The sequence below is a fragment of the Neovison vison genome, chromosome 11 (genome assembly GCF_020171115.1).
Source record: "Neovison vison isolate M4711 chromosome 11, ASM_NN_V1, whole genome shotgun sequence".
NCBI classification, from domain to species: domain Eukaryota; kingdom Metazoa; phylum Chordata; class Mammalia; order Carnivora; family Mustelidae; genus Neogale; species Neogale vison.
In genome coordinates, this window is record NC_058101.1 from 66,600,056 (window position 1) to 66,627,447 (window position 27,392).

Here is a 27,392-nt window from a genome sequence, read left to right on the forward strand (position 1 = left end):
TGGGGTTGGCTAAGGCAGGGGCTGCTAGGGCCACCGGTCCACACTGAAGGCGGCTCCTCAGCTGCCCAGACACCCTGGCCAAACAGCTCAACAGAGATGCCTGCTCCCTTGGGAGCATGTGCCGCCAGGATGTCATTCCCACCTGCTCTCTGAGTGCGTGGACACTGGTGTCTTCTCACCCAGTGGGGAGAGACCAGCACCACCCTGAGTGTGGGCCACACCCTCGGCATCGGTCTCTGGTCCTGCTGGACCCGAGGACATGCACCTCCTGTCCTAGTCAGGACAGGACTGGGGCTCCTTCCCAGGACTGGAAATGCCAGAGGGTGCCCCCAAATTCCCGGGGTGTCTCTGGAAGTCCTGTAGATAACAATGAAGAAAGCAGCTGGGAATCAAGATCAAAGCAACCACAGGGTTCATTTCCTAGGGGAACCTAGCTATGGATGGGGCCCTCTGCACTGGACAAGCTTCTTGGGCCACTCATCTTGCCCAATTCCTCTGTCCTATGGCCACACAGGGCGCTGACAGCGTCTTAGTACGTGGGCACCAGGGACATGGACCAGGGCGGGTGCCATGATCCTCAGGAGGACACCCTATCATCTGGGGGCCTGTTGTTGGCAGCTGCCCAACTAGCTGTCTGGCCCGTATGTGGCCATGAGCTGTGGAGCCCGGGGGCCCCAGGCCATCAACACACTGCATTCTTCACCCTGAACTGATCCATGGTGACCACTGTGTCGCTAAGAAATATTTCCCAGCACCTGCAAGAACCGGTGAGAATCGCTGTGCTGAGACCTGCCTTCTAAACTGTGAGAAATACAATTCGGTGCTCAGTGCCTCCCATGGCTGTGACCGATGCTCTTCCCCCACTCGACATAGGAATCTCGGGGTCGCCTCCCTTTTGTTGCAACGTGGAGGTACCGGACACAAGGCTTGGGGGCCAGTGGTTCTTCCACACAGAGAGCCCATGAGGAGCCTAAGTCCGAGGCCTCCAGGCTGCTGGCCCTCGCCAAGCTGGGCCAGAGCTGGTTGCGCAGGAGGGAGCTCAAGACCAAGGCCCTTCCCAGCAGATGGGCTTGTCAGCTCCAGAAGATACAGGTGGGTGCCGGACCTTGTCCAACTCCTCTGGGCCCACCCACTTCCCGGCCCATGGCCAGAGTCCCTCTGTCTTGGGACCGCTATGAGCCAGGGGGCTGGGGTGCATGTGCTGGCCATGGGACTGGTCCAGCCAGGAGGAGGGGGAACACAGGAGCCACTGCCCTCCACCCCGATGGGTCAGAGATGCCAGTGCATGGCCGTTGAGTCATCCTGAGGGACAAGCGCAGGGTGGCTGCACATCCCATGCTGGCGGTCACTCTGTGTGCGGATAGCCCCCGGGGGTGAACAGCGGGGGCCAGACACCCTGGTACCTGGGGCCGACCAGCCCCGCAGGATCCAGGTCAGGAGCAACTGGCCACTGAGCTCAGTCATGCAGCCTAACCACCACCCAACGCCCAGACTCTCCTCCCCTGGACGGGGCGGCAGAGAGAGACAGGGGGCACCTGACCACGGATGGAGGCTATCAGCGCGCTCAGGGAGAGGAGGCCCTACCCGTTAGGCCCCCGCGTGGCCCAAGTGCGGTGCTGCATCTCCCCATTGCTGCTCCCAGGGTCATGGAAACGGCCCCCCAAACTGCCCCCCCGTTGCATGTCCACGCCATGGGTGTGTGTGAGACACTCAGGGATGCCTACGAGTGCAGGGCTCAGGATCTTTAAAAGCCACTACACTAAGGCAAACCCACGGAAAGCAGGAAGGAATTTTCAAAAGAGAAAGAAGAGCGCTTTCAACCAGTCCGATGACAAGATCCAGAGTTTATTACTCTCGGAAGAACACAGACCCGGAACACGGGGGAACCTGCACACAGGTATCTACAAATGAGAGCAGAAAGGAAAGTCGGCCGCAGGCAGGCGTGCAAGAGTGTGGCGCGTGGCAGGACCACGGCTCCTCCCGGTTCGGTGTCCGTGCGCGGTCTCGGTGGGAAGGTACCCAGAGGCCCTGCCCACGTGGCTTATGTCCCCAGAGTGTCCAGACGTGGACTTATGTACAGAACACACCGCGACAGTGCTTCCCTGGCCCCTGGTCCTGGGGCACACTCGACTACCATTGGCATCCTGGGCTGGGCCGAGCCAAGGGAGGCACTGGTGTCCCCCGACGGCAGACCACAAGAGTGGTGCCAGGGTCCGCGCATCACCAAGCACAGAAAGGAGAAAGGACAGCCACCAGCGGCTCTGGCAAAGTGTCCACAGCCCAGAGATGGGGGCACAGGAGGTGGGGGTGGGGACACAGGCACACACGTTGGGGATCAGAGCAGGACAGAACTGCTCCTGGAAGGCCGGGATCCCCGCTTCGAGCCTGGGCATCTGTAGCTCTCAGGCGGCCGGACCGCTCGGTTCCACACCCACGAATCCGCGCATCCGTCTGGAGAAACGTCTAAGCCTATTCTGGGCCAGGGAGCCCCCAGGGACTTCCTGTGACACCCTGGGAACTGAGCCACGGCCCGGCCCACACGGGGTCAGACCCTCCTGTGGTCTGCCGGGGTCAGGCAGGAGTGTGCAGCCCTCCCCACAGAGGACCCGGAGTCAGAGAGCATGTGTTCTCCTCACCAAATCACACGGGGCTTTCCGGGTTTGCTCAAGACAAATGCTATTTTTTTTTTCAGTCTTGAGACTACAACACAAAAAATACTAGCTATCCAGATTTCAAGAATAGCACATACATTTTCAGAAACTCCCTGGGCCTTGCTGGGAGGCGGTCCTGGATGCAGGAGCGAGGGAGGGGCTGGCAGGTGAGTGCCGCTGTCTGTGCAAGCACGGACACAGCCCACACGCACGTCCCGTCCCAGAGCATCGCCGGGGCCTGGCACACTCACCCTGAGCCCCTCAGTGACCCGTGCTGGCCACACGCAGAGGCGCTCCTCTTGGAAAAGGCAGAGGTGGCCCCCAGCAAGGAGGACAACAAAGGTCCTATTGGAACCTCGTTGGAGAGAGGGTTCTAGGCAGAGGGGACTTACCATAGCTGTTTCTGTTTTTACTGGAAACAGAGTGGAAACACCAGGTGGATAGTGGAGAAGTAGAGAGTCAAAGGTGTGCAGGGGGGTCAAACTCGGAGGTACCTGGTCTCGGAGGTCCAGCCGAGTCCCGCGGGGTGGGGGTGGGCGGCAGTAAAGTGCTGTTGGGGCTGCTGATGTCCCCCTCCCCTGTGAGCGTCAGGTCAGCCACGTGCTCGCCCTCCATGGTCTGGACGCCCCCGGCCTCAGCTTCCTGGGAGTGGGGTGAGGGGGTCTGGGGAGCACTGAATGGCGGACTGCCAGCCGAGCTGGGGCCCGTCGTGGGGCTCGTCGTGGGGCTTGTGGCAGGGCTTGTGGCGGGGCTTGTGGCGGGGCTCGTGGCAGAGGGCCAGGGAGCCTTGTCCTTGCCATTGCTGGTCAAGCTTCTCTTGCCGAAGCTCTTGGCGGCGGTGGGTGAGGGCAGGGTCCGCTCCACGGGGCCGGGAGGTAAGCGCAGGAACTCAGGCAGCACCAGGTCCTCCTTCCTCAGCAGCCCACGCTGGTCGTCGGCTCTGTTGCTCTGAGCTTTGGAAATGAGCTCAAAAAACTCTAGTGGAAAAAAGCCCCACACAGATCAAGCTTTAGAGAGTTCCACACCCAGGCCTGTATCACAACCACAAAAAGTTCACCTTCTAGGAAGCTCGCATTGTGAGCTGTCCCATGGCCCTGGAAAGTGTAGGCTCGGGCCAGCCAGGCACCTCCGTCTGGCACCCTCTCTGCCCCCAGAGCTGCAGGGAAGGCCCCGGCCGAGAGCTCAGTGGGGTCAAGTTCAGACTTGAACAGACTGAAACCCCCAAGCAGACCCAGCTGTGTGAGGATGGCTCGAGAGGTGTGTTCAGCACCCAGACTCCAGCCCAGGGTCTCTGAGTACCTGGGGGAAGCCCTTTACCCATGTCCTGGCTCCCTCGTGATGCTGAAAGGGAGGCCACCTGAGGCACGAGTGAAGCCCATGGTCTCCAAAGAGGGGCCCCCACTCTTTCTCCCACCTCTGCCTCCAGCCTCCTCGATGGCTCGCTCCCCTGAGCTCCTGTCCCCTTACCTGGGCTGTCTGCCAGCTGTAACTGGAGGGTCACTATTCAAAGGAGAAGGAGTCTAAGCTGAACTTTCTCTAGCATTTAAAGGACATTCTTAATTTTGAAGAATGACAAGGACTTTAAAATCTCAAATCTTAGTAGCTCTCAGCCGGGAGCAGGCTTGTGTCTTACTTCTGCCTCCTTGGTGGCTGGTGATAGCCAAGAGGGTGGTGAATGGGCTCGGGTTGGCCTTCACGGGGAGCTAACTGTGGGCCCCCCAGCCTAGGGACTGCTCCCTGGATCGCAATGCAGGTCCCAGTAACAGTAACAGTTGTTAGTTTTGATTCTGCCGTTAGAAGCTTTCAGAAGAAAAAGAAGTTTCCATAAGCGATCACCTCTCCTTGGGTCTCTGAGGCCACCCTCCCTCTCCCCTGCACACCCAGGGAGGGCAGAGCATCTGGCCAGCAAGTCCAGGGCCCTCTTGGCCTCCGCCTTCTACCTGGCAACCCCTCCCCCCATGCTAGTGACTCTGACACTACCAAGGTCTTGCAGGAGCTGGGGAAGGGGAAGTCGCACACAGACCTTTGGGAACCACTTGCTGCCCCCCTCAAGGGCACTCCCTGTCCCTTAAGGACCCAATTCTCAGTCTGACAATTGGAAAGAGTGTACGGCAGCCACAGACTGACCCGGGACGAGGGCACGCTCACTGGGATGGGGAAGGCATCCTTCTGATGTTAATGGCTCAGAGGAGCTCCTAACAATGGCCCTAGGAAACTGACATTGCAATTCACTAGAAAACGCGGAAGTTGTAGAAAGCACACATACCCTCTGCTTCGTCCAAATTAATTTTCTGATATTTTTTTTTCCCAATCTTTGCAATAGATTCTTCTCTCTTTGAAAGCCGGGGATCCCTAGCATTTTTTCCATTTTCTCCTTTTATTTTAATAGAATTAGACTTGCCTAGTGTTCTCTCCTCTCCCTGCATTAGAAGGAAAGTCAGAGTTCTGCTTACACGTTGGACACATGACAACACACAATCCATCAGTTAGAGACAAAAAGCACCCCCCGAAATATAGGCCACAGGGACACACACTTTACGTGCCTTGCAGGAAAACCAATCACAGCTATAAAAGTCACAAGAACAAGAGTGTGAGTGTGAGGCATCCCCCTCCCCCAATGCAGAGGAACAGCCAGCCCATGGTTAGGGGAAGCCGGGCACCAGATGGGGAACAGGGGTACAGGGCCGGCCTCCGAGCACATGGCCAATGGGCACAACGGGAGGCCAATGGAGGAGCGTGAGGGGCCCGGCCTGCCCTGGAGCTGCACCACCCACCAGCAAGGGACCCATGCAGATGAAGGCAGGAGGAATTACCGTAGCCGAGTGATTTCTGGAACTGGAATTTACAGCTGTATTCTGTCTGGTTGGTGTACTTTTCTGTTTTTCTGTGGATACCGAACACAATGAAACATGCCTTATGATTTCCGCAAATTGCAAATTCTCCTGAATGTTCAAATGTAATTCTATTTCTATTGCTTTTGAGCTATAGAGAAGCTGTAGAGAAGGCCCAAGTCTGAAACATCCCGTATCAAATATGCACACACAGGCCAAACCCCTAGGTGCAGGACTAAGGGACAAAGACCACCCTCTCCCCCTGTCGTATCTGGGGTAGGAGATGCGCCTCGCCTGAAGACACGTGGGAGGCACGGCGGTCCCCTGCAGTCGAGGGGAGGCGTGGTGAAAGGAAAGCTCATTTCAGGTACTGTATGAATATTCTTTAGAAAGCAGAAGAGTCTCACACTGATGACATTTTCAAATACGGCTGTTGCCCCACATCAGGACGGTGGGCTGGCCTCTGCCGGCACCAGAGGGACAAAGACCACTCCTCCGGCCTGGAGCACTAAAGTTAGTGCTCCTGCCTGTCCCAGCTTTATAAGCCCATGGGGGCTCCTGCCTGCAAGGCCCCCATCACCTTCCCCTGCGCACAGGCAGACCGGAAGGTCTGACCTTGCCAGACCCTGAGGGAGGGCCCCATCCTGCTCGGCAGCTCACCCGACAAGGGTCAGGTACCAGGCCCCAGAAGGAGCACAGCATTCTCTAGAACCAAGGGTGGGCCCAGGAAGGTGTCTCCTCTCTGCAGCGAGGCGGGAGAGGAGCAGGAGCATGGAGGGGCCTCCAAGAGGACAGAGATAAGCACGCCCAGCTACACTGCAGAGCAGAGCCAGCCCTCACTGGGTGGAAGCCCAGGAAAGGGAAGAAGCTGCCCCAGTGGCCCCTGGCAGCTCCTTGCGGAGTATCTCCTTGCTCGGGTTCTCAGTAGGCGGTTCCAGAAAGCCCTCTCCAGGAGGCATGCTGCCTATCACTCTCCACCTTGAAGGGGGCTGGACGTTCTGAGGAGGAGCATCAGGGCAAAGCATGGGGGACTGACTGCTGGCCCCAAGGTCAGGCACCGGCCCAGGTACCCCAGGATCCCCAGGTCAGGCCTTTCGCAGCAGAGTTAGCAGGAGGGAAAGGGCTCCGTAAACCTCCTAATTCCCTGCACACGAGCAGCAACGGGGGTGCGGACGGCGCTAGCCCTCTACCTCATCTCTGCTGGGCCTGTGTCCCTCATGCAAAGCACCAAGAGGCAGCACTCTCTGGCTAAGGCCCTGGACACAGGGAGCATTGGAACCTTAGCACAATCCTATGGCGGGGGGTGGTGGTGTCGAGCAGGACTGTTGCCCCTTCTTATAGCCAAGAGGACACACCCTGCTCATCAGCAGGCGGGCTGATCCCCAGCAAGGCCCTTGTGCTCCTGGTCCCCCTGCCTCCGGCCCACAGACGGGCCTGGACTGGGGTGGGCTGGGCCCCTCAGATGCCTGGCTAGGGGATCATGAGGCCCCAAAAGACCCTAAATGAGACCACCCAGATAGCAGCACTGGGGGCTTCCAGGAGGTGCACAAAGGGGACAAGGGGAAGCCTCGGGGCCTTGCTTACCTTTTCCTCTGGAGGGCTCCTTCTCCTCCAAGATGACCCGCTGCCCGTCCAGACTTGATATGGGGGCACCAAGGTCCAGGGGCTCCTTCTCTCCACTCTAGGGGCAGAGAGGGAGCATTGAGTCACTCACCCCGGTCGGAACTCTCTGAAATAGCTGCTCACAGGAAGACAATCCCAGGTATGATGGAGTCACATGCCAGGGGACCCCAGATCCTGTCACCTCGGAGGGCTGCCTCAGAGGGCACTCCACAGGTGCCCAGCCAACATGCGTGGGACCTCCCCAGGGCTGCCCACCCAGCTTCTGAGTACCGGCTGGCCCACAGGGACAGGGATCTGAGACCCAGGGGGAAGGAAGCCTTGTGAACACTGCAGACCTTTCAGTCCACAGGGCCAAGCTTTGAGCTGCAATGAGTCTGCTCACTGTAAACCAGTCCCCGGCCCCTCAGACGCAGCCAGAGGGTGAGAGATGAAAGTGGAATGTCCCCTCCCCCTGGCCAACTACACAGACAAAAGACCCTGAACTTGGAGTTCGGGTCCCTGAGTTCTGTTAGTCGAGAGAACGCTAAAAGTGACCGATGTCCCACTGGGGAGTAACCTCCAGCTCCTGGCACCGCCCATGAGGAAATGGAGCGCCAGCCCACAGGGCTGCCCTGCTTTCCACCTTCCCGACGTAGGTAGGCACCATTCACCAAAGAAGCCACATCTGCCACGACCTGCTCCACAAGAATTCTCTGTGGCCAGAGCCTCAAGGCAGCGGACCCGCTCTTTCAGGTGATGGTCTCAGCAGCCAGAACACAGCTCATCCAGGAACAAGCCCAGGGGTGTGCTCCTAAGACTCACCCCAGTTTACAGAGAGGAAGACTGAGACACGAGGGGTGGAGCACTAGCTAAGAATCACAACAGAGTAAAAGCAGTATGCCTCAGCCATGCCCCTCCCTGACCAGCACAGCCTGGCCTCGGCCAGTGGGCCTCCCTGCTGAGCTGGGGAAGGGGCTTCTGGCTACCCTCAGGGTGTCTGTGCAAAATTAAAATCCTAAAATACTGGTGGGGCACCTGTGTGGCTCAGTCCAAGAATCCCACTCTTAATTTCATCTCAGGTCATGATCTCAGGTCAGGGGATCGGGCCCTGTGTGGGAGTCTGCTGAAAATTCTCTCTCTCTCTCTCTGTGTCTCTCACGCCCCCGCCCCCAACCTGTACTCTCTCTCTCTCTCAAAAAAAAAAAAAAATCCTAGAAGTACTTGAAATCATAGCTCTGATAAAGTTTATCTCTGAAGAAGGAATGCAGGACAAACACTGTGGTTAATCGCCACGTTTTGCAGCAAAGGAGGGGAGTATGCTGAGAATGCAGGGCTTTCGGCAAAGGCCAGGTCTCAGGTCCCAGGACGTCTCCTGCAAACACCCTCTGCTCACAGGGACAGGGTACTCTGCCCAGGTTCACGCTGGTGTCTTTGTCCCAAAGCTCCCACCCACTCACCTTATTCATACCCCAGGGGCCCTGCTTGAAATGACAAGGTTTTCAATCTAGAGGTGCAGACAGGACTTGGGCATGTCAGGGAGAGCGCTCCCATGAGGCTGCCAGCAGAAGTCTGGCAGCCACTCACACGCAGGATGCATCAGTGCCCCCAGCACTCAGCCAGCGGAGTACACCTGCAAACGGCAGGGGGACTCCAGGGATCTCTAGGGGTGTGTTTCTCTTTTTGGAGTCCTTGGATCAAAGCCACATCTCCATGATCACCCAGAGCCCACTGGGAGTGAGCAGGGGCAAACAAGCCACAAGGACCTCCACTTACTGGGACACCTTCCCACCAGGGCCTTGTGGCCCTTGCTCTGGCTTGCCCCTGTCCGTGAAACATCGAGGCCTGGGGCCCCTGGGTCACTCACCAGCCTGGCCACCAGCTCGTTCAGGTGCAGGCCATACTTGGCCACCACAGGCCGCAGCACTTCTGTGACGGGCTTGGTGGGCTTGGCCTTGAGCCCCACGGACCGATTAATTGGAACCAGATCGAGCCTGGGTGGAGGGGGAGACACACGAACAGAGCTGTTGCACATGCACACTGAGCTGTTCCTCCCAGAGGGCACCACAGCGTGGCAGCTCCATGGGGTCCCCGGGTTGGCGCCAGGTTGCAGCTGTGGAGCATCTTTGGCAGAAGAAGGAAGCCACAGGGACAGGGGTGGGGCTTCTGGAAGATTTCCAGTTGGGTGTCATAGCCGGCAAAGATGCCCACCCCCACGGGTGGATGGCTAGCACTCTGCTGTCCTCCCCACGTACCCTTGAGTGTGGCCCCACAGTAGCTGTGACACAGGATGGAGTGGCCCCTTGACCCCATGGGTCCCTGGGGGCTGCATGCAGCTGCTGTCAACCCACCACCCTGCTCACGAAGGGGGCACCAGCCTTCCTTTCCCAGCCCAGCATGCAGGGTTCACGGGATGTCCCCAGACACAGCTGCGTGACCCTGGAGCCCTCAGGACACAGCTGGGGCATTTTCGTACCGAAACAAAGTGCGCTTCTCTAGCCGCAGGTCCCGAGACTCCAAGATGCTACTGTCTTGATGCAGCACCAGAGGCTTTGCAATGCATGGAGAGAACAGAAACCAGGTCAGAGTGGAGGCAAGCAGTGCCCTTGACCTGCTCCCAGATTGCACGGGGAGGTACAGTGGCGCCGGAAAACCGCAGCTTCTAAACCAGCCACCCCATGGAGGCCTCGTGTAGACAAGAGAAGGCTAATATGCCGAGGGCTCTGGGCAGGGCGGCTAGGCTCCGGCGGCAGAGCCATCAGCCAAAGGGCCTCACCCAGCCACAGCCTCAGGGGACTGGGCAGATTTAGTGGACCAAACAAATAGACCCACTGTTCTCCCCCACCCCTGGGCAGCATCCCCCAGGAGAAGGGCCCTGAGGGTCCACGCAGCCCCCTACCTTGTCCCCGCCCACCAGGAAGAGGTCCACAGCAGCCCCATTGATGCCGTGTCGCTCGCAGAGCCCAGCCAGGACCTCTTTGATGGACAGCCCTGCCTTGACAGCCACCACGCAGGACGTCCCATCCGGGAGCTGGATACAGCAGTGCTTGGCAGCCTTGTCCCGCTCTGGCCCGGAGGTCCTGCAGGCCTCCGACTAGGGAGCCGGGAGACAAGTGTTATGGGCAGGTGTGCAGGGCGCCCAGAGAAGGGCTCCAGCTGGCCGGTGTGGGCAGGGTGGGGTGGGGCGGGCATGGGCCACGATCCTCCTTTAGCTGCTGGCAGAGGGCCCACCCTGCCAGTACCAGGGCCAGGCTGAGGCCTCTGGTGCTCCTTCTGCCCAGAGGATACTCTACACCTCTGCCTGGGTGAGGATGTGGCCCAGGTTCACCAAGGGCCCAGTGGGGGACACAGCCACAGGGTAGGGGTGGGCGGGCAGGGGGAGGCAGGGCCCTGGATCGCTGCACAGGCAGAGGGTTTTGGGACCGTCTGCATCATTCACTGACTAAGTCATAGGCGCAGGGCATCACTACTTAGTACTCTGTCCCAGCACCAGGACCCGCACTCTGATGCAAGGGCCCCTGATGGGCAGGGCATGGACCCAGTGTGTGGCAGACCCCTCCCTGGGTCTCTCCGTGACGTCTCCTGGGGTCTTTGAGTTACACCAGCGTCTCCCTGCTGCAGACAGGCCCCCGCAGATGTCCTTCCCATGTGTGACCTGCCCTGGCAGGTGCTACCACCCGCACCCCCCCCCGCCCCCCAGCAACTATCTCCTCCTGACAGTCTGGAACTCTCTGCCGCCCCAGCTGCATTCCGGAAACTGTAGCTTGTAGGTGGTAGGCCGATGATAAAACAGGCCCAACCATTCCCTTCCCACGGACACGGACGCAGGAATAAAGGGTGTTTGTTTCAAGCCAAGGTTCTAGGGTATCTGGCGGGCAGCAACAGCAAACGGACAGGTGGGTAAACCCCTCCAGCTTTAACTGTTACACAGTGTAACTGCAGAAGTAATAATATGCTACATTGTCATTTGACAGTGACAAGTGACTGGGATGTTGGCAGCCGTTAGGGTTTCCAAACCTGGTATCAGACAAGAGCTGACAGCCAGCCCGCCCCTAATGAGACACTGGGCCGTGTGGGCTGGGTGCAAGGGGAGGCGGAGCCCCTGATGTGGCCACGCCCCCCACTACAGGAGCACAAACACAGGAAGGTTTGCCTTAGTGAAATATTCAAACTGGGAGACAAACACAAATGAGAGCAAAAGGGCATCCACAGTAAGTCTAGAAATCAGCACGCAAGGATCAGCCCCCCACCCCCGTCTGCCACACAGGTACCCACGCGACCAGGAGCCCAAGGCTGGCAAGGGCCCCAACCCAAGCCCAGCCACCCACATCCAACACACCCGTTTGTGGGGCTTTGTGACTGAACACGGAGGCGGGGATCACTTATCAGCTGTGACCCTGGGGACAGGGGAGGCATGACTTACCAAGTCCAGGCTCCCTGTGGAGGACACGGAGCCCTGTGACTCACGGCGGCCCAGGCCTCCGTTGGCGTGCAGGGGCTCTTGAAGGGGAAACACGGGGACTCAGAAAACCAAACAGCACTTTTTGTCACTTTTCCCCACTTACTGTCACCTCTCCCAACCCCACCCTTCAGGCTGAGCAGACGAAGGACATGGAGAAGCCTTTTGGAGGCATGGTCTCCCCTTGCCGGCAGTCTGGCGTGCCCCCAGGACACAGCTAGTGGCTCTGCTCTGCCCTTGGCCACAGTCGGCCCCCAGACACCCAGCGGCAGCCAGCAGCAGATCAGAAACACAAGGCCATGCTCCTGCTGCAGGACCTCCCTTCCCCTCATTTAATCTGGGATTTTTACTTCAAGTGGCTTCTGGGCACCGATAAAAACACCCAGCAGGTTAGGCAGCTCTGCCCACTCACGGTTTAACTCACATCTTCCTACCAAGTCCTCAAGTGAGCCCACAAGCATGCCAATCGCTACTATCACCCGAATGCCCTGCTGTCTTTGGCTAAACTAAAGATCACGAAAACTGACCCAGGGAGGCCCTCTGAGAACACAGGACCTTCTCCCTAGTCGAGCGACGCCTTGTGGCTGCAGGCCAAAACATAAGGACACAGCAGCCCTGGGTCCCACTGACCTTCTGAGCTGCCGGACCCCCATTCCCGTCTCCCAGGTACTCAGGGGTCCCTGGCCCCATCTGACAAGTGCTCCCGCCCCCACAGCGGTCTCCCACTGATTGAGTTCTGCGAGTCTGTCTGCCTGGCCTTGAGAAGGAATGCTTGTAGTAACACCCATGGCACGCATCCGTACAATGGGCACAAGAAGACTGAGTTCGCCGGCTGCTCTGAGGACGAGATCAAACGTATTTGATCCAGACCACCTGGCACAGCACAGGCCCCATCCCGGGAGCTGCCACCACCTCTCATCCTCAGGTGTTCCCTGCCAGTGGTGTCTCCATAAATGCCCCAAACTTGGGGCCTGGAGCCCATGGGTTATTTCCTGAAAAATAATCCCTTTCCCAAGAATCCCTCGAGGAGAAAATCCTTCCAAGGCTTTTCTGCTTCATGCTTTTTCATGCCCGGTGTCAGCTGCTATCTTTCTCCACCTTATCCCGAAAGCACTCTCATTGTCTCTGACCCACCTTCCAGGACAAGCCTGTCCCTCTCACCCCATCTTCTGAGCTACACACAAGAAAGAAACAAAGGGATAAAATCCCTTTTAATAAATGGCCTTTCAGATTTACAGTAACAAGAAATGCCGAAGGCTCATGTAGCCCTATGCACACCTAGAAAAAAGCCTCGCCAGGAAACCGAGAGGTGGTCCGGGTGCACAGGTAGGACACTGCCATTTTTCTTCTCCTCCCAGTTTCCTATAAAAGGCCAGAAGAGGACCGGATGGGAGGCCCACCCCGGCAGGGTGCCCTGGCCTGAGGAGGATTGCGCTGTCGTGCACCCTCACCCCTTTTTCAAAAGGCACTATCGCTGCCCTGGTTCACTCTTGCTGGCCCACCCCAAAAGGGCCACACCAGGACACAGCGCTGTGCTCTGAGCACTCCAGAGGCACCCTCCCGGCCCGGCCCCACCACTCCATCTGCGCCCCAGTGGTCCACCTCCCGGATACCCATCGGCACACCACGAACCATTTGCGTGGTCACCATGCTCCTTCTTCTTCTGGGACCGCCCAGTGCTCCTGGTCCTGGACCAAGAGAAGAATGCTCCTTTCCGCTTCTTCTCACTGTCCTCATCCCCCAGCTCTTCGTTCAGGGATCGTCCTGATTTTGATTTTCCGCTCAGCTGCCATTCAATGGAGATGTTAACATGACATGATTTCATCGTTACATGAAGAGTGAAAGGAAGTGGAGGAGAGCTATAAAGCTATCTGTGGGTCAGCTCAGCCCTCCAGCGGCCACAGGGCAGCTCTGCCACTGGCCAGAATCCCCACCCCCAGCCACGGGCACAGGGTACATCCCGGGGAGGGGGTGCTGCATCCCAGGAGGGCCGTGTCCTGGCGGGGGATGGGGGGTTGCATCCTGGCAGGGGGTTGTGTCCCAGTGGGGGCTGCGTCCCAGCAGCCTCTGCTTTTGCTCCCCACAGGGCAGCTCCCCTCTCTGAGAGGACATGGCCAGGGCGCAGGCACCTTTTTCGGCGTGGACACGCTAGAGTGCTCAGAGCTGACACTGTGCTTGGAGGCTGGGCTGCTGGGGACCTGCTGCGCATCAGGGAGTGAGCGGCCTTCTACCTCAGCCAGGATGCACTCCTGGTACAGCTGGGACTTGAGAAAGCGGGTGTAGCTGTCGAACTTCATCAGGTTGAAGATCTGCAGGGCACATGCGGCACGGTTCAGCTCCCGAAGTAGCTAGCTAGCTAACACGCGGGCCCAGAGAAGCTCTACTTTGTTAAATAAGAATGAGACCCAGAGTAACTGCAGACCAGCAGGACGTGAGAACCTTGGAAGGACTTCCCTCCGTTTTCCCCACGTAATTCATGGGACTGAGCAGCAGACATCATCCCTGAGGGGGTCAGTGGGACACAGGCTCTAAAACATATTAGGTCCCATGTACCCTTTTAATCACAGCGATGCCCTAGGACTGAACTACTCCACGTATCGTGACATCACACAAAGGCTGACGCAGGAGAGGCCAGAGAGAGGTCACCGAAGACAGGGCCCTCCCCAACTGCAGCCCGCTCCCCAAGAGCCTGGTGGGGGACCCGGGGCTTCTGGGGCTTCTTCCAGCCACAACACGCCCACTGGCACCTCTCTGCCCCATCTGGTAGCTGGCTCACGAGCGCGATCTCCCTTTCCCACCGCCCCGGAGAGAGCCCTGGGATGAGTCCCCGTAGGAAACTGAGGCACAGTCACCTGGAGCTGCTGCTCCTTAAACATGTCGGGGTGAGGCGCACTGAGGATGTCATCCGCCAGCTGGGCCTGGCTGTCAATGTTGACAGGGGTGGTGGCTTTGCTGCACAGAAACTTGCTGAAGATCTCGCGGGCCCTGTAGGAGAGCTGAAGGACATGCATGTGAGTGGGATGCGTGGGCCCAGCCCCTCCCCGCCACATGCATGCGTGCTGCTGCCGTCCCTCCATGTTCCAAATGCTAGACGTGGGTCCAGGCACTGGAGATGCGTTTTCTTGAGGTCCCCTGAATAGTTCCCTCGTGAATAAATTAATAGATAGAAGTCCAAGCCAGTACAAAACTTTTCACCAAATTGGCTCCTCCCTGAATTTTTTCAGGGACTCCGTAACTATTCAGAGACTCAGGTGCTGCGGCCTGGGGGGTGTCTGGGGGCACCATCCATGTGCGGGGCCTCATGCCTGCAGCCTCAGCAGAGGGGGAGCTCAGTGTGCACAGCACCAGGCTTGGCAAGTGGGTAAGAGGCCCCACCAGTGGCAGGTGGAGGACCACGGACAGCCTCACGTGGGCTGCAGCATGCACCGGGACCCGTGCCCACGGGGGCTCAGCAGCCGGTGCAGGCGGCGCAGGCAGCGAGGCCATACAAATGGACATGGTGAGGGGCTCTTCTGCCTGGGGATTTAAGCTCCCCTTTCAACACACCGAGCAGCAGCACGCATGCTGGGAAACAATTCATGGGAAGGGTGTTTACACACACCATGTTCACGCAAGATTGAATATCATATACACAAAAAACCTTATTCTGAAAAAGCAGCATTTCGAAATCGTATGAGGACACTAGATGCTAGGCCACGGTGACACCATCTGACGCTCTGGGCATAAACACACTCACCTCTTTTTTATCGTGTGCAGGCACATGGTTAAAGTATTCACAGGCCTGCCAGAATAAAATGTTTTCTTCACTGAACTCCTTCCTCAGGAAATCCTAAGAAAGACAGCATCCGTGAGCCCTCACACACGAGCAGGTAGTGGCCGCGGCATCTGCCCCCTCCGCCACTCCCAAGCTGTTGCTGTGCTCCTGCTTCCTCCTTGTGCCTGCTTTTCACAGACATCAGGGCTCTATGGTGAGAGAAGGAGCACCTCTCCCCAAATTACCTGAAGCCACATGCCCCGGACCGAAACACTGCACACTTTAAGGACCGCAGGCGCACTCCCAGTGGCTTCCTCAAGGTCAGAGAGCCCCTTCCCCCTAAATGGCCTAGCCACATGCCGCCTCCAAGCATTTCTAAGAAGCTCCCGTGCCCCTTGCTGCAGGGAGCTCCCTGGCACACAGCCAAGGCCAGGCTGGGCACAGGGCGCCCCCTTCAGCCCCTTGGCCTCGAGTGTGCAGAACAGGTGGACAGGTGTGACCCCCCTGCAGTAGGCGTCATGGGGTCTGAGTCCCAGGTCCTGTTGGAGGAGCCCAGGCCAAGGGTCCTCATGGACCCCTGGGCCCCACCACACCCGTCTACTCACAGAGAAGTAGCGAACTCCGAGAGGGTCCTGCAGAAGGCGCTCGAAGGACACGGCCCAGCTGGCGGCCCTCCTCTCACGCAGGCGCCGGCAGCTCTGCACGCTGGGGAGGCTGGCATTGCTGCTCAGACTGTGGTTGCTCACGCAGTCCTTCAGGTCGGTGCCAGTCAGTTCTGTGGGACCAGCACACACCTCACCTGCACGCGTGTCCGCCACGCCTGCCCAGCAGGGCCCAGCCAGCCTTCGGGGGAGGCTCTCCCCGATCTGCCTTCTCTAAAGCCCCCGCTCAGCCGACACCACGCGCCGAGTGCCTGCAACATGCCCGGCGCCGTTCTAGGGACATGGAACGGGGCGCGGATCCAGGAGAGGGGCAACCACAGCCACACGCCACAGGTCCACGGCTGAGGGCATGCTGCACACACAACAGCACTCCCGGGTGATCCCCGTGGGGTGAGCAGAGGCAAAGGGGCCCAGATGGGGTGTCCAGGACCCAGGACGCCGCTCGGTGTCAGGAGGGAACATCTGCTGTAGGAAAGCACACGCTCACACATGCGCCCTATTCTGCACAGGCACGGTCCCGATGTGCAAGCGTGGCATAACGTCCAGACGTCTATCTAACCACACGTGTTGTGACAACTCATCAAAGGCCACTCCAGAGCGGAAAACACGACATGTGCTGCAGGAGGCTGGCTCCGGGCGTCTACAGAAGAGCCCCAAAGAGCGTGCGTTCCTTTGTCTTTTAGGCAAGTTCCTGAATAACTCACTCTCTTCACAAAGGAAAGAGGAGGTGCTCCGGGAGCCCTGTGTCACCATCTCCCATCTCATGTGAGCAGCGTATGGGGGCTCTTGGTCCCCACATGGGCAGGCCTGGTGAGCAAAACCCAAGGGAAGGGCCCAGACTGGCCAGGAGCTGGACTGGACACACATTCTGCCATGCACGCGTCCTCTTCAATACAGACAGCACATCCCACCATCCTACACAGGGCTGTCCCCTCCACAGGTGCCATTCACATGGTCCTAACACCATGGAGACCCAAGGCCAAGCCATGGCCTGCCAACCACAGAGGACACCCCTAACCCACATGGGTGTGAGGCTTGGAGGAGCAAAGCTAACTAATGAAACAGGGTTCGTTGGCTACATCCCATGCTCCTGTCCCACCATGCACAGTCAGCCATCAGGGCTGGTGGCAGGAAGGAGCCCAGGGGACTAGTTTGTTGGCCCCAGCTCTAGGCCAACCGAAAATGCATTTTCTACTTAGTGACGAGGGGCCAGCCGTGGGGAAAGTGACGACCAGCAAGGCAGCTTGAGGCCCTGCTACCCTTTGGGCTGATGCCCGCCCACAGCTGCACGAAGAGAGCAGTAGGCAGAGGACCAGCCTGTGGCCGCCATGCCACAACCAGGGCCCCGGAGGGCCAGGAGGAGGCCACGGCACAGCCCTGCTAGCCCCGAGAACAGAGGGCTAAAAAAGCAGAGGCAGGAATCCGGTCAAAGGGGCCCCATGTGGGAACCAGAAGCCACTTGGGCAGGAATCATTCAAAGCTCAAAAAGCATTTAGATTGGAAAAGAAAAGAAAAACAGAAAGTCAAAGAGTAACCTAGTAACTTACACTGCTATAGACAAAAATTTAAATAAGATTCAGAAGATGAAACAAGATGAGAGAAGGACAATTTTCATTCTTCTTGGCGGCCCAGCAGAACTCACAGTGCAGTACATGTTACTTTTGAGATGAAAGCCTCCTGGTAGAATCTGCCGGTGCCATTCACAAAGGACCACAGGGGAGGCCCTGGGCGAGTTTGTCATCAAGATGCCAAGCTCACCACACGGCACGGACGCCCCATGGCTCAACGCTGAGCACAGCACAGCCAGCTGCCAGGGGTCTGAGCCCGGCCCCCAGGGAACTCAACAACTCCGCCGTCACCCAGACGGACCACCTGGCATCGCTCTGTTCCACAGTCCCCACACGCAGAAGCACCCCAAGTGACAGCTGCCCATTTCCTGCTCACAGGCACCCCCGCGCCCTCTGATTTGTGTCCAGTAGCCACAGCAATGAGGGGCAGGGCCCCACAGATGTTAATCCTCCCCCTAGATTTCCCAACAGAGGTTTTATTAGAACCAGACAAGCGGAGTGTGAAAGTTCATGTGGAAGACTAAATGTGAAATGCTAGGAAAACAAAGCAAACCAGAGCCAGGGGGCGGGGTCAGCCCCACCTGGAGCCACACGGCAGTTGTGGACTTACGGCTGCAACAGAAGGCCACACAGTGCGGGGACAACTGGAAAACCACTGGAGAGGTGATCAAGTCGGGATCCTTGGGGCATGCTGAACGAGAGGTTTCAAGGCAAGAACCTCAAATTAGAGAAACTCTGGAAGGGAAGACGCCAGTCCAGAGCCATGAGAGACAAGACGACAAGATGGATAAAGGGGCAGATGGCACCAAACTCTGTGGGCGGTGCTGGTGGGGCGGGCGGGGAGGGGAGCTCGGGGTCAAAGGTACGGGCTTCCAGTTACAAGACAAACAGGTCTTGGCACGCGGGGAACACAGCTCACAGCACCGTGCTGCAGAGACGACTGGCGAAGAGAGATCTTACAAGTCCCCATCCTAAGAAGGAAAGCATGTGACTGTGTGTGATAGACATTAACCAGACATGCACGGCAACCATCCTCACTATATATACGAACACCAAAGCATTGTGCTGTACACCTTCAGCCCACGTAACGTCACCTGTTGTCTGGACCTTGGTGAAAAATGAAAATGAAATAAAAGTTTAGGGCGCCTGGGTGGCTCAGTGGGTTAAGCCGCTGCCTTCAGCTCAGGTCATGATCTCAGGGTCCTGGGATCGAGTCCCACATCGGGCTCTCTGCTCAGCAGGAAGCCTGCTTCCTCCTCTCTCTCTCTGTGCCTGCCTCTCTGCCTACTTGTGATCTCTCTCTGTCAAATAAATAAATAAAATCTTTAAAAAAAAAAAAGAAATAAAAGTTTAAAGACACTATAAGCTGGGTCAAAAGACAAAGCCTGGGGGAATCTACACGATCTACTCCACAGAGGAAGGACTGATTTTCTTTACACTTAAGCGCACTTGCACGTCACCAATAAAAGAGATGCAGAAACCAAAGACAACTGGAAGGACGGCATGGCTGTCATTGCATGGGGGCTTGAGATGGCTCCGAGCCGTGTGTCGCTATGTTCAGTCTCACCTCCATGAGCTAAAGGTGATGTAGACGCGCTATTCTGTACCTTCCTAGCAGGATAATTTTGCAATTAGCAGGCACTTTCCTGCTATATTTTAGGTTGATAAATGAGGTGATCCTCACAAAATAACTTTCAAAACACATTGTTAAGTATGAGCACCAAAACATTCTTCCTCTGGCCTTTCTTTCCTGGAGCCGACGAAGGCTGAACTGAGAACTGAGGGATGGACAAAAGGTAACTGGGCTCAGAGGACCTCGAAGAGCCTTCAGTGAGTGGCCAGATGTGTAAAGGCCCTGGGACAAAAGAGGCATGGCTCAGAGCCAGTGTGTCTGGGCATAGGGGCAAATGACACATAGACTGCACCTTGGGGGGCAGTGAAGAACAAAGGAAGGTCAAGAAGACACTCCTTCACAGGTCCATTGGCCTGGCTGAGGGACAAGGTGGCCTGCAGGAGGGGGCAGGTAGATGGGGGCTGTGAGGGCAGGGGAGCACGCCAGAAGACCAGCCACAGACTGCAGACAGAGCAGCTGAACCCCATCATGGGTGGAGGTGCTTTCTGACCTCCTGGTGTCTTGGCCAGCAGATCTGGAACACCTGCCCTCCTCACTCCCAGGCCATGCAGGGCAGCAGCGAGGAGGGGAGTCTGGCACCCCGCCCTGGGCCGGGCAGGTGCTGTGGGCCGCGGCCTGAGCCTGGACAAGGGAAGACGCGGCTGAACAGAACTCGGAAGTGAAAAGTGACCCATCTGTTGATGGAACTCATTTTTATGAAACCTGCAAATACCAATTTTTTTTTTAAGACTCACAGCTCAACAGCTGACACTTCAAAAGCCTAGTGGAGAAAGGAGCTTTAAAATTAAGTTAGGACACTCCTGGTGCCTAACCCCGCATGCATGCCCTACCATGACCCTGGTGCTCCCTCAGGGTGGCGGGCACGGACTGTTGGGCAGGAGGCAGGCTGAGGTGCACACACACACAGGCACATGTAGGCATGTAGGCATGTAGGGAAGAGTCTCCCTGCCCCCATGGTTTGCATACCCTCTCCTTCTACAGGCCTGCGAGCCAGGCGGGCCAGGGGCTGGCTCTCATGGCCCAATCCCCCCACCCCCGCCACCGGAGTCGGGGAGGGTCATTTTGCCACCAGGCACCCTGCATCCCGCGGGAGGAGAAGCTGAGGCTCCTTCCCACGGTCTCCTTTTGTTTCTTTCTGTTTTGTTTCTCATTGAAACCACGAGAACGCCCGCCGGGCCTCAACTCCAGCGCTAGTGGAGCTTGGAGAGGGAGCAGGAGGACCCCAAAAGAGCCGCTCCCTGAGCCCCGCGAGGCAGGCCACACACTCCGCCATCTCCCTCACAAAGGCCAGATCTTGAGGAACACACAGTCTTCGAAGTAGGGAAACCAGAGACCACTGCTGGCTGTGTAAGCTTGTCCATCCCGAGCTCTCCTCACCAGAGGGTCTCCTAGCAACTTTGACTGAAGGCATGTGGTGGGTGCCAGCGCCCTGGGAGGGGGGAGGGAGTGGGTGCTGCTCGAGCGGGCTTCAAATCCCAGCGCCCTGCACATGTCCTCACCACAGGGGGCCCGGCACCCTGCTCTCGAGACGCACCACCAAAGCCTCAATTTCCTACCTCCACCTTCAGACTCACTCTGCACTTATTCCCCAGCACGGACAAGAGTGCCCCTTTGAGAAAGGGGTGATCCTAATGGCCAGGGCCAGGCAGGACAAGGAAATGAGAAGGGCTCACAAGTCCACCCCACTGCCCGAGCCTCTTTCTTGCTCTGAGCGAGGAGAAAATAGCAGATCTGCCGCGTTAGAGCCTCAGACTAGAGAACATTCCCTGCGGCTTGGTTTCTTTTTTGTTTGAGTCAAAGAAATGCTTTCCTGGTGAGAAAGTTTTTAAAATCCACTTGAGATGTGCTGAAAACTGGGAAAGCCACCCTCTTTACACCGGTCCGATAACCGTGCACATTACAGGTTATACATGTATCGACAATGCCTTGGGATTATGATTTTATAGCTAATTCCACACCACACAGCTTGAGCCCGTTATCTCACCAGAACATCCCGTCCAAACCCTGAGCTCACATCCCTGAAGTATGCAAATCACAACTCAAGGTCAGGGTCCTGGGCCACTTGCCCCCGGCCACCTGAGCCTCCCAACAAACATACCTGTAGCTGCTCAGGTCAGCCAGCCCCCGACAAGCATGACAAGGCGCGCAGACCACAAGGGACTTTACCTGGGTAGAGCTGATAAGAGCCACTGTGATGCCACTTAACCAAATACTTCCAACCATTCACCGCAAACCACCCCTCTGAGTCCATACCAGGGTCAGCCGGCACAGCCCCCAGGGCCCTGGGCAAAGGCTCGGGCCACACACAGAGACATTGTTCCCAGCTCACGATCCCCAAGGAGGCCGGTTAGCACACTCCCCAGCGACCGGGTTTGCTGGGCAGGGCCGACAAAGGCAATGCTCCCCCTTCGATGTGCGCAGAGGAAACCAATAGTGTAGCCAACACAAAGCATCCCAGAAGCCACATGCATAATTCACGGCCAGACCTTTAGCCCGCGGCTGCTCATGGAACCTGAATTATTTAGTTGGGCAGAGCAGAGCTCTGCTGCAGAAGTGGCGGGCCGGCTGGAGGCACCCGTGCCCACGGGGGAGGCTTCACGCAGGCTGCCGGCCCGCCACAGTGCGCTTTCCATGAAATGCGCTGGGAGCAGAAAAGAATAAATACTCACAGCTTTTTGTGATAACTGTGAGGCTTTGAACTTGGATTTCCTGCTGTATCTGAGAAGTTTTCTAAGCCCCATTAAAGGCCTATCTTTTCAAAATGAGAATAGAGAGTTCACCCCAAACCGCAGGGTGCTCAGGAATAAGTATGGAGTCGGGTCAGAAAGCAGTGCATCTTCAGCAGAAGCAGGGATGCTTTATTCACAAAACCTGCAAGGGCAGGATCGGCTTCAGCTGAGGTCCGGTCCGCCAGCTCCGCTCGGATGTGGGCGCACGGCCGCATGCATGGTTCTCCTGAGCAGGTGTTCAGCGGCTCCTGACAGTTCCGGGAGGACAGAGAGATAAAGCGGGGTCCCTGCTGGTCCTGCCTCTCCATCAACGTCCTTTCTGGCCTCACATTTCTGAAGCACAGGAAGACGCCCCACCGCCACTCGCCAGGGAGGCAGCAGAGCATAGGAGAGGGCTCTGCTCCGTCCCGGCTCCAGGGTTTCCGGGCCACGGGCCCCCATGCGCACGAGGCCAGAGCAGGTGGAGGGCCAGCGTCTCAGGAGCCACAGCTGGTGTGGTGGGCTCCAAGAGCAAGAGCCCTCGGTGCAGCTGGGCCAGACGGGGATGCACGGGGTTGGAGGGAGGCGGGGGCTGAACCAGCAGGTGTGTGCAAACACCTGCCCCTTTCATATACTTTCAAACTTGCAGGAAGGTGACAAGAATAGTAAAAGGAACTCCCGCACACCCTCTACCCAGATTCGCTGGACCTCTACCTACACTGCCCTATTTGCTAGATCATCCCGTCTCTCCCCCTCCCTCCCATCCACTTATCCACACACATACACGTGTGCACGCATGCACACACACATCCCAAGCTGCTGGAGCTTTATTTGGAGATGGCGCCCTTCTTTGCCCCTAAATACTTCAGTGTGCATTTCCAAAGAACAAGGACACTCTCCTCCACCAACACAGCACAGTGACCAAACCTGGGGAAAGCAGCAGTCTGTATTCCAAAGTCATCTACAAGGTCCTTTCTAGCTGTTTCCCCAGCTCAGCCCAGGACTAAATTCAGGACCCCAGAGCTGTCCTATCTCTCTAAAAACTCCCAACCTTTGTTTCCAGACTTCTATCCTGGCTGTTATTTTCTAGACTGCCCCTCGGTGGGAGCTGTCTGAGGCTTCCTCACGATTTGGCGGGAATCCTCAAGAAGTCATGTGTGACTTTCTCGGCACCTGTCCTTAGAAGCACAGAATGCCAGTTCACTGCAACCCCGGTGATTTCTTGGTGGGGCACCTGTTCTCCCCACCACAGGACTGTCTCCTGGGGAGCAGAGGGCGGTGATGGGAGCATCTGGTCCCCCACCTGGCCCGCGGCCACCACCCTCCTCCACTTTTGGTCCATAGTCCACTGTAAGGCAGAGCTTTCCTTTCTTCCCCATTTTTACAAAGTCCTTTATTTAGAAGAGCAGGCCCTCAATGGACTTTTATTTTATTCCACAGCTTACAATCCATACATATCTGCGGTGTTTTCTCCTCCTCTTTTCTGTCTGCTCCGCCTCCCTCGGCATTGGCCCCTGTGTCCTTCTGGGAAGCCTGCACGCACACTGAGTGTCTCCCGATTTTCAAGTGCGCTTTCCTTGCTCCAGACCCACAAGTGAGGCTGGGCGTCAGGGGCAAATGGTTCCTTTCACTGAAGAGTGGTTCGGGCACCAAGCTCTGCACATGAGGGGTGCTTACTGCCATGGTTCTTCCAGAACTTTCCAGTGGACAGAGCTAGGAATGAGATGCACACGCGCACAGAGCCACACAGGCATTTCCATGTGTGTCCACAAATCTACTAGAACCATGAGTTCACACTGACACCTCCAACTCCGAACCAAGCCCAAGCACATTCTGCTTTCCTGGGACTCCCTCCCCAGCTGTGGGAAGCTGGGCTCCCACTGTCCTGGGTTGTAGTCACTCATTTACTCAAGCCCAGAATACACCTGGACCCTCTACAAGATCATGTCAGAAGGGCTAACTCATACCACCGAGAAAACCAAACCTAATACCTGCAGTCAATCTTTCTGTCTAGTTCTTTTTCTCAGATAAAAGAAACACAGAGTCAAATGCACGGTCTTTGGTGTACAACTGGCTGAGTTTCAAAATCACCTTTCATCCACCTTTTCAAGCCTGAACTAACTCACCGAGCGAACTTGTCCTCTCTTTAAGCCAAGAAGGTCTTGAGGATGCCTGCCACTGGGTCACTACGATGGTGAAATTCAGCTGGAGGAAGAGCCCAGGTGGGGACTCGGGCCCCAGGATGGTGGTGCCGTCTGTGGGCAGTGAGTGGGCTCAAAGACCTCTGTGCCTCAATTTTCCTATTAGGGCAGAAACTGACATTTGCAGGGTCTGGGGCTAGAACATGAATAAAGGAATTCAAACTATGTAACTAAACACTGAAAGAGCATGGGAGGAGTGGCCATCCTGCTAAATAAAGAAGCTACATTCTATTAGCCTACCTTCAGCCTGGAAGAGCAGATCTGATTTTAGAATCTGGAACTCGTCCGTCCGAGCTCTGCACCAAAAGGTGGCAGAATGGGGGGGTGCTGCATCCCACCGCCTTCTCTTCCCACCCCAGCTTTGGCCCCATCAGCCATGTATCCAAGACTCTCTGTCCCCTTATCCCCAAAGCAGTCACCCTCTGGACTAAAGAGTATTCACTTCATTCCCTAGTTACCAACAAATTTAAAGTAGCAAGGCTATCCCCCACTCCCCGAGAAATCATATATAGAATGCTTCTGAGCGGGCCGGTGTGGCTGGGGGTGGAAAAGGGCACAGATGGGACCAAGTGGGCCAGCAGGGATGTACGGAGCCCCACTGATCATCAGAGCACAATTCTGGAGCCCTACAAGCCCTTCCTCAAAACATGTCTGGAAACACTTGCTCTCATACAATCACCCAACTTGTGCATGAAGTTGCCAGAGTCAGAGAACTTCCTGGCACATGCGTGACTGTGACCAGGGACGGCGCCGTGCCCCTGGGCACCTGTTCCATAGTGAGGCCCCCTGGTACCCCCACGGCCAGAAGACACAGCTCTGCAGGGAAGGTAAAGACACACTGCAATTCACAGGGAGGCCCGGGGGCACGAACACACATGGGCCCAAACAGGGGAACTTGACATTCCAAGCCTTTCCGCAGTTGGAACTCCAAGTCTCATTTCTCACTGTTCTGGAAGCGAGCAGCGAGACCCACTCTCCACGTCTGAAATGACACAAGTCCTGGAGAGTGAAATGCCAAGCAGATGGGCAAAAATGCTGCGGGAGCTCCCGAGGCCACGTGAGTGGGCAGAACAGTAACCGAAAAGGGTCAGTGTGGGAAGTGTGAGGCGACAAGCGGAGACGGGTGCATCTTATCACTTGTCACACTGAATTTGCTGGATTCTGGTCTCAGAGCCATCCACTAACGACCACAAGTGGCTGGCAGGCTGAAGGTGGTATCCGACCACAGGGAGCCTCCAGGACTCTGAAAAGGGGACGCGGGACATTTTTCAAAGATGAGCCGCCATCAAATTCATTTATTACGCTGGTTTGAACCTAAACAAATGTGCCTGATTCACTTACTAGTTAATTCTCTGTGAAATTAATTAATTTCATTCCACTGGAAAAAAACACGTATCCTCTATGAAGGCAGCGCTCTTTTATCCTGGTGCCAAAGGCCACACAGGGAGCATGGCTCTCCCAGCTGCAGCCGCTGCCCGATGCACAAGCCCAAGGACCCCAAATTCGAGCTCCATGAGGAAGACACAAAATGCCGCTAAACCCTCCCCACAGCCGAGGCAGGGCCACCCACACAGAAGGCCAAAGGCACAGCGACGGGTCCTTGGCCTCCACCGCCACGGAGCAGGGGGAGACAGGGCAGGGGCACTTTCCCCAACAGGCCTTGGAGGCCGAAGCACTGGCCCCCAAGGAAGGAAAAGGATTGCACACATGCAACCCTAAAGGATGCTTGCAGCAGGAACGTCCTCCCCCAGAGACGGCACTGGGACCACTCCTGCGAGTGCAAGAAAGATCATCATGGGAGAAAGGAAGAGGCCGGGTTTACAGGTAAACCCAGTGCAGCCATAAGCCAGGGCTTTCTGGGGGCAGTGATGGAGTCACAGAGTTTCAGTGAAGATGGTACGACAGAAAACTAAACACAAGGAGTATCTGTGTCTCTTCTACGGATTCCAAAGAAAACAATCACGTTTAAAAAGTTCCTTGTCCAAAACCGGGTTCCAAAAATCTGGTCTCCATGCTGAGTCCATGTTCCCTGGGGGCCTTCAGCCACCCCACCCCCACTCCACCCCGCTCCTCCTCCAGCCGCAGGAGGCGGTAAGGCCCCCCGGGACCTCGGCCAGCAGACCGTCCCTCCAGCGGTGTTACTAGAGCCTGGGTTGCCCACCTCGCAAGCTGGCCGTGGGGAATTGCCAGGCTGACTCTTCTACAGGATGAGCAGATGAGCAGGGATCGGCTATTTGGGGAGCCCATTCTCTACTCTTTCTTCCTCAGACTGGGTGGGGACATTTAAGATGGATGGGAGGTCAATGGGCCATCTTAGGCTCTCATTGATTTGATAGTACCTGTTGAAGGTCTGCTCTGCAGCGAGCCCTGTCCTGTGGGTTCCGGAGTCCCACTGCCTGGCTGAATAAGAGCCCCAGTCTTCTCGGCTGGGAACTCCCCTCCTTACAGGGGACAGGCTAAAAGGCAAATAACTTCCTATTATATGTAACTTGCGGTTTTAACTCACAATTTATGAAATATTTTCTCCTTCAAAAATATCTAAACCTGAATCTAAGATCTCTATTTATCATTACCTAAAATCCCTGCCCTATCTTCCCTCTCCAGAGAAAACCCATCTTATTAATTTGGTGTTGATCTTTCCAGATATTTCTTAATGCCTTTACCAACATAAATATGTTCCCACAGAAACAATGTGTATTGTTTAGGTATAATGAGAAAACTAATTTTTATCTTTCCGAATTCCATTAGTTCTGAAAATCCTGGTCATGTGACTGATGTGCTTTGGGGTTTTTATTTCGATACTAATATCATTCAAGAATAATGATAATTTGGTTTCCTCCTCTCCAAGTTTTTTTTTTTTTAAGATTTTATTTATTTATTTGACAGAGATCACAAGTAGGCAGAGAGGCAGGCAGAGAGAGAGAGGGGGAAGGAGGCTCCCTGCTGAGCAGAGCCCTATGCAGGGCTTGATCCCAGGACCCTGAGATCATGACCTGCGCCAAAGGCAGAGGTTTTAACCCATTGAGCCACCCAGGCGCCCCCTCTCCAAGCTTTTTAAACTTATTTCTTTTTCTTGCCTTACACTGCTGGCCAGAATTCCCAATACACTGTTACATAGTTGCTGAGACAGGGAATATCCTTGCCTTATTCCTAGCTCTAATGAGAACGCTTCTAATGTTTAACCATCAAGTATAACTTTTAAAAAAAATCAGAGCGGGCAATTCTATCAGATACTCATTTAGCCTCTATTGTGATAATCGTATGGTTTTATCCTTTTACTCCAGTAACATACCACAGTCTGTTCCTATGGCCCATAAAGACAGGGA

General features: G+C 56.4%; 1 protein-coding gene across 4 annotated transcripts in view; it reads right to left on the minus strand.

Moving 5' to 3' along the window:
• RGS12 (regulator of G protein signaling 12) overlaps window positions 1-27,392 on the minus strand; it is a 106,254-nt gene that overhangs the window by 4,843 nt on the left and 74,019 nt on the right. For 3 of the 4 annotated variants that reach the window (XM_044267880.1, XM_044267881.1, XM_044267883.1), the window contains 13 exons: window positions 15,900-16,069; window positions 15,277-15,369; window positions 14,393-14,536; window positions 13,670-13,849; window positions 13,173-13,326; window positions 11,505-11,581; window positions 9,981-10,175; window positions 9,558-9,631; window positions 8,949-9,075; window positions 7,067-7,163; window positions 5,465-5,535; window positions 4,918-5,071; window positions 3,146-3,628 (listed from right to left, as the gene is read on the minus strand). In XM_044267880.1, the coding sequence (XP_044123815.1) occupies window positions 3,146-3,628; window positions 4,918-5,071; window positions 5,465-5,535; window positions 7,067-7,163; window positions 8,949-9,075; window positions 9,558-9,631; window positions 9,981-10,175; window positions 11,505-11,581; window positions 13,173-13,326; window positions 13,670-13,849; window positions 14,393-14,536; window positions 15,277-15,369; window positions 15,900-16,069 (2,019 nt within the window). Of the gene's footprint in view, window positions 1-3,145; window positions 3,629-4,917; window positions 5,072-5,464; window positions 5,536-7,066; window positions 7,164-8,948; window positions 9,076-9,557; window positions 9,632-9,980; window positions 10,176-11,504; window positions 11,582-13,172; window positions 13,327-13,669; window positions 13,850-14,392; window positions 14,537-15,276; window positions 15,370-15,899; window positions 16,070-27,392 lie in introns of those variants that run through there. The other variant, XM_044267882.1, reaches the window with a different exon arrangement.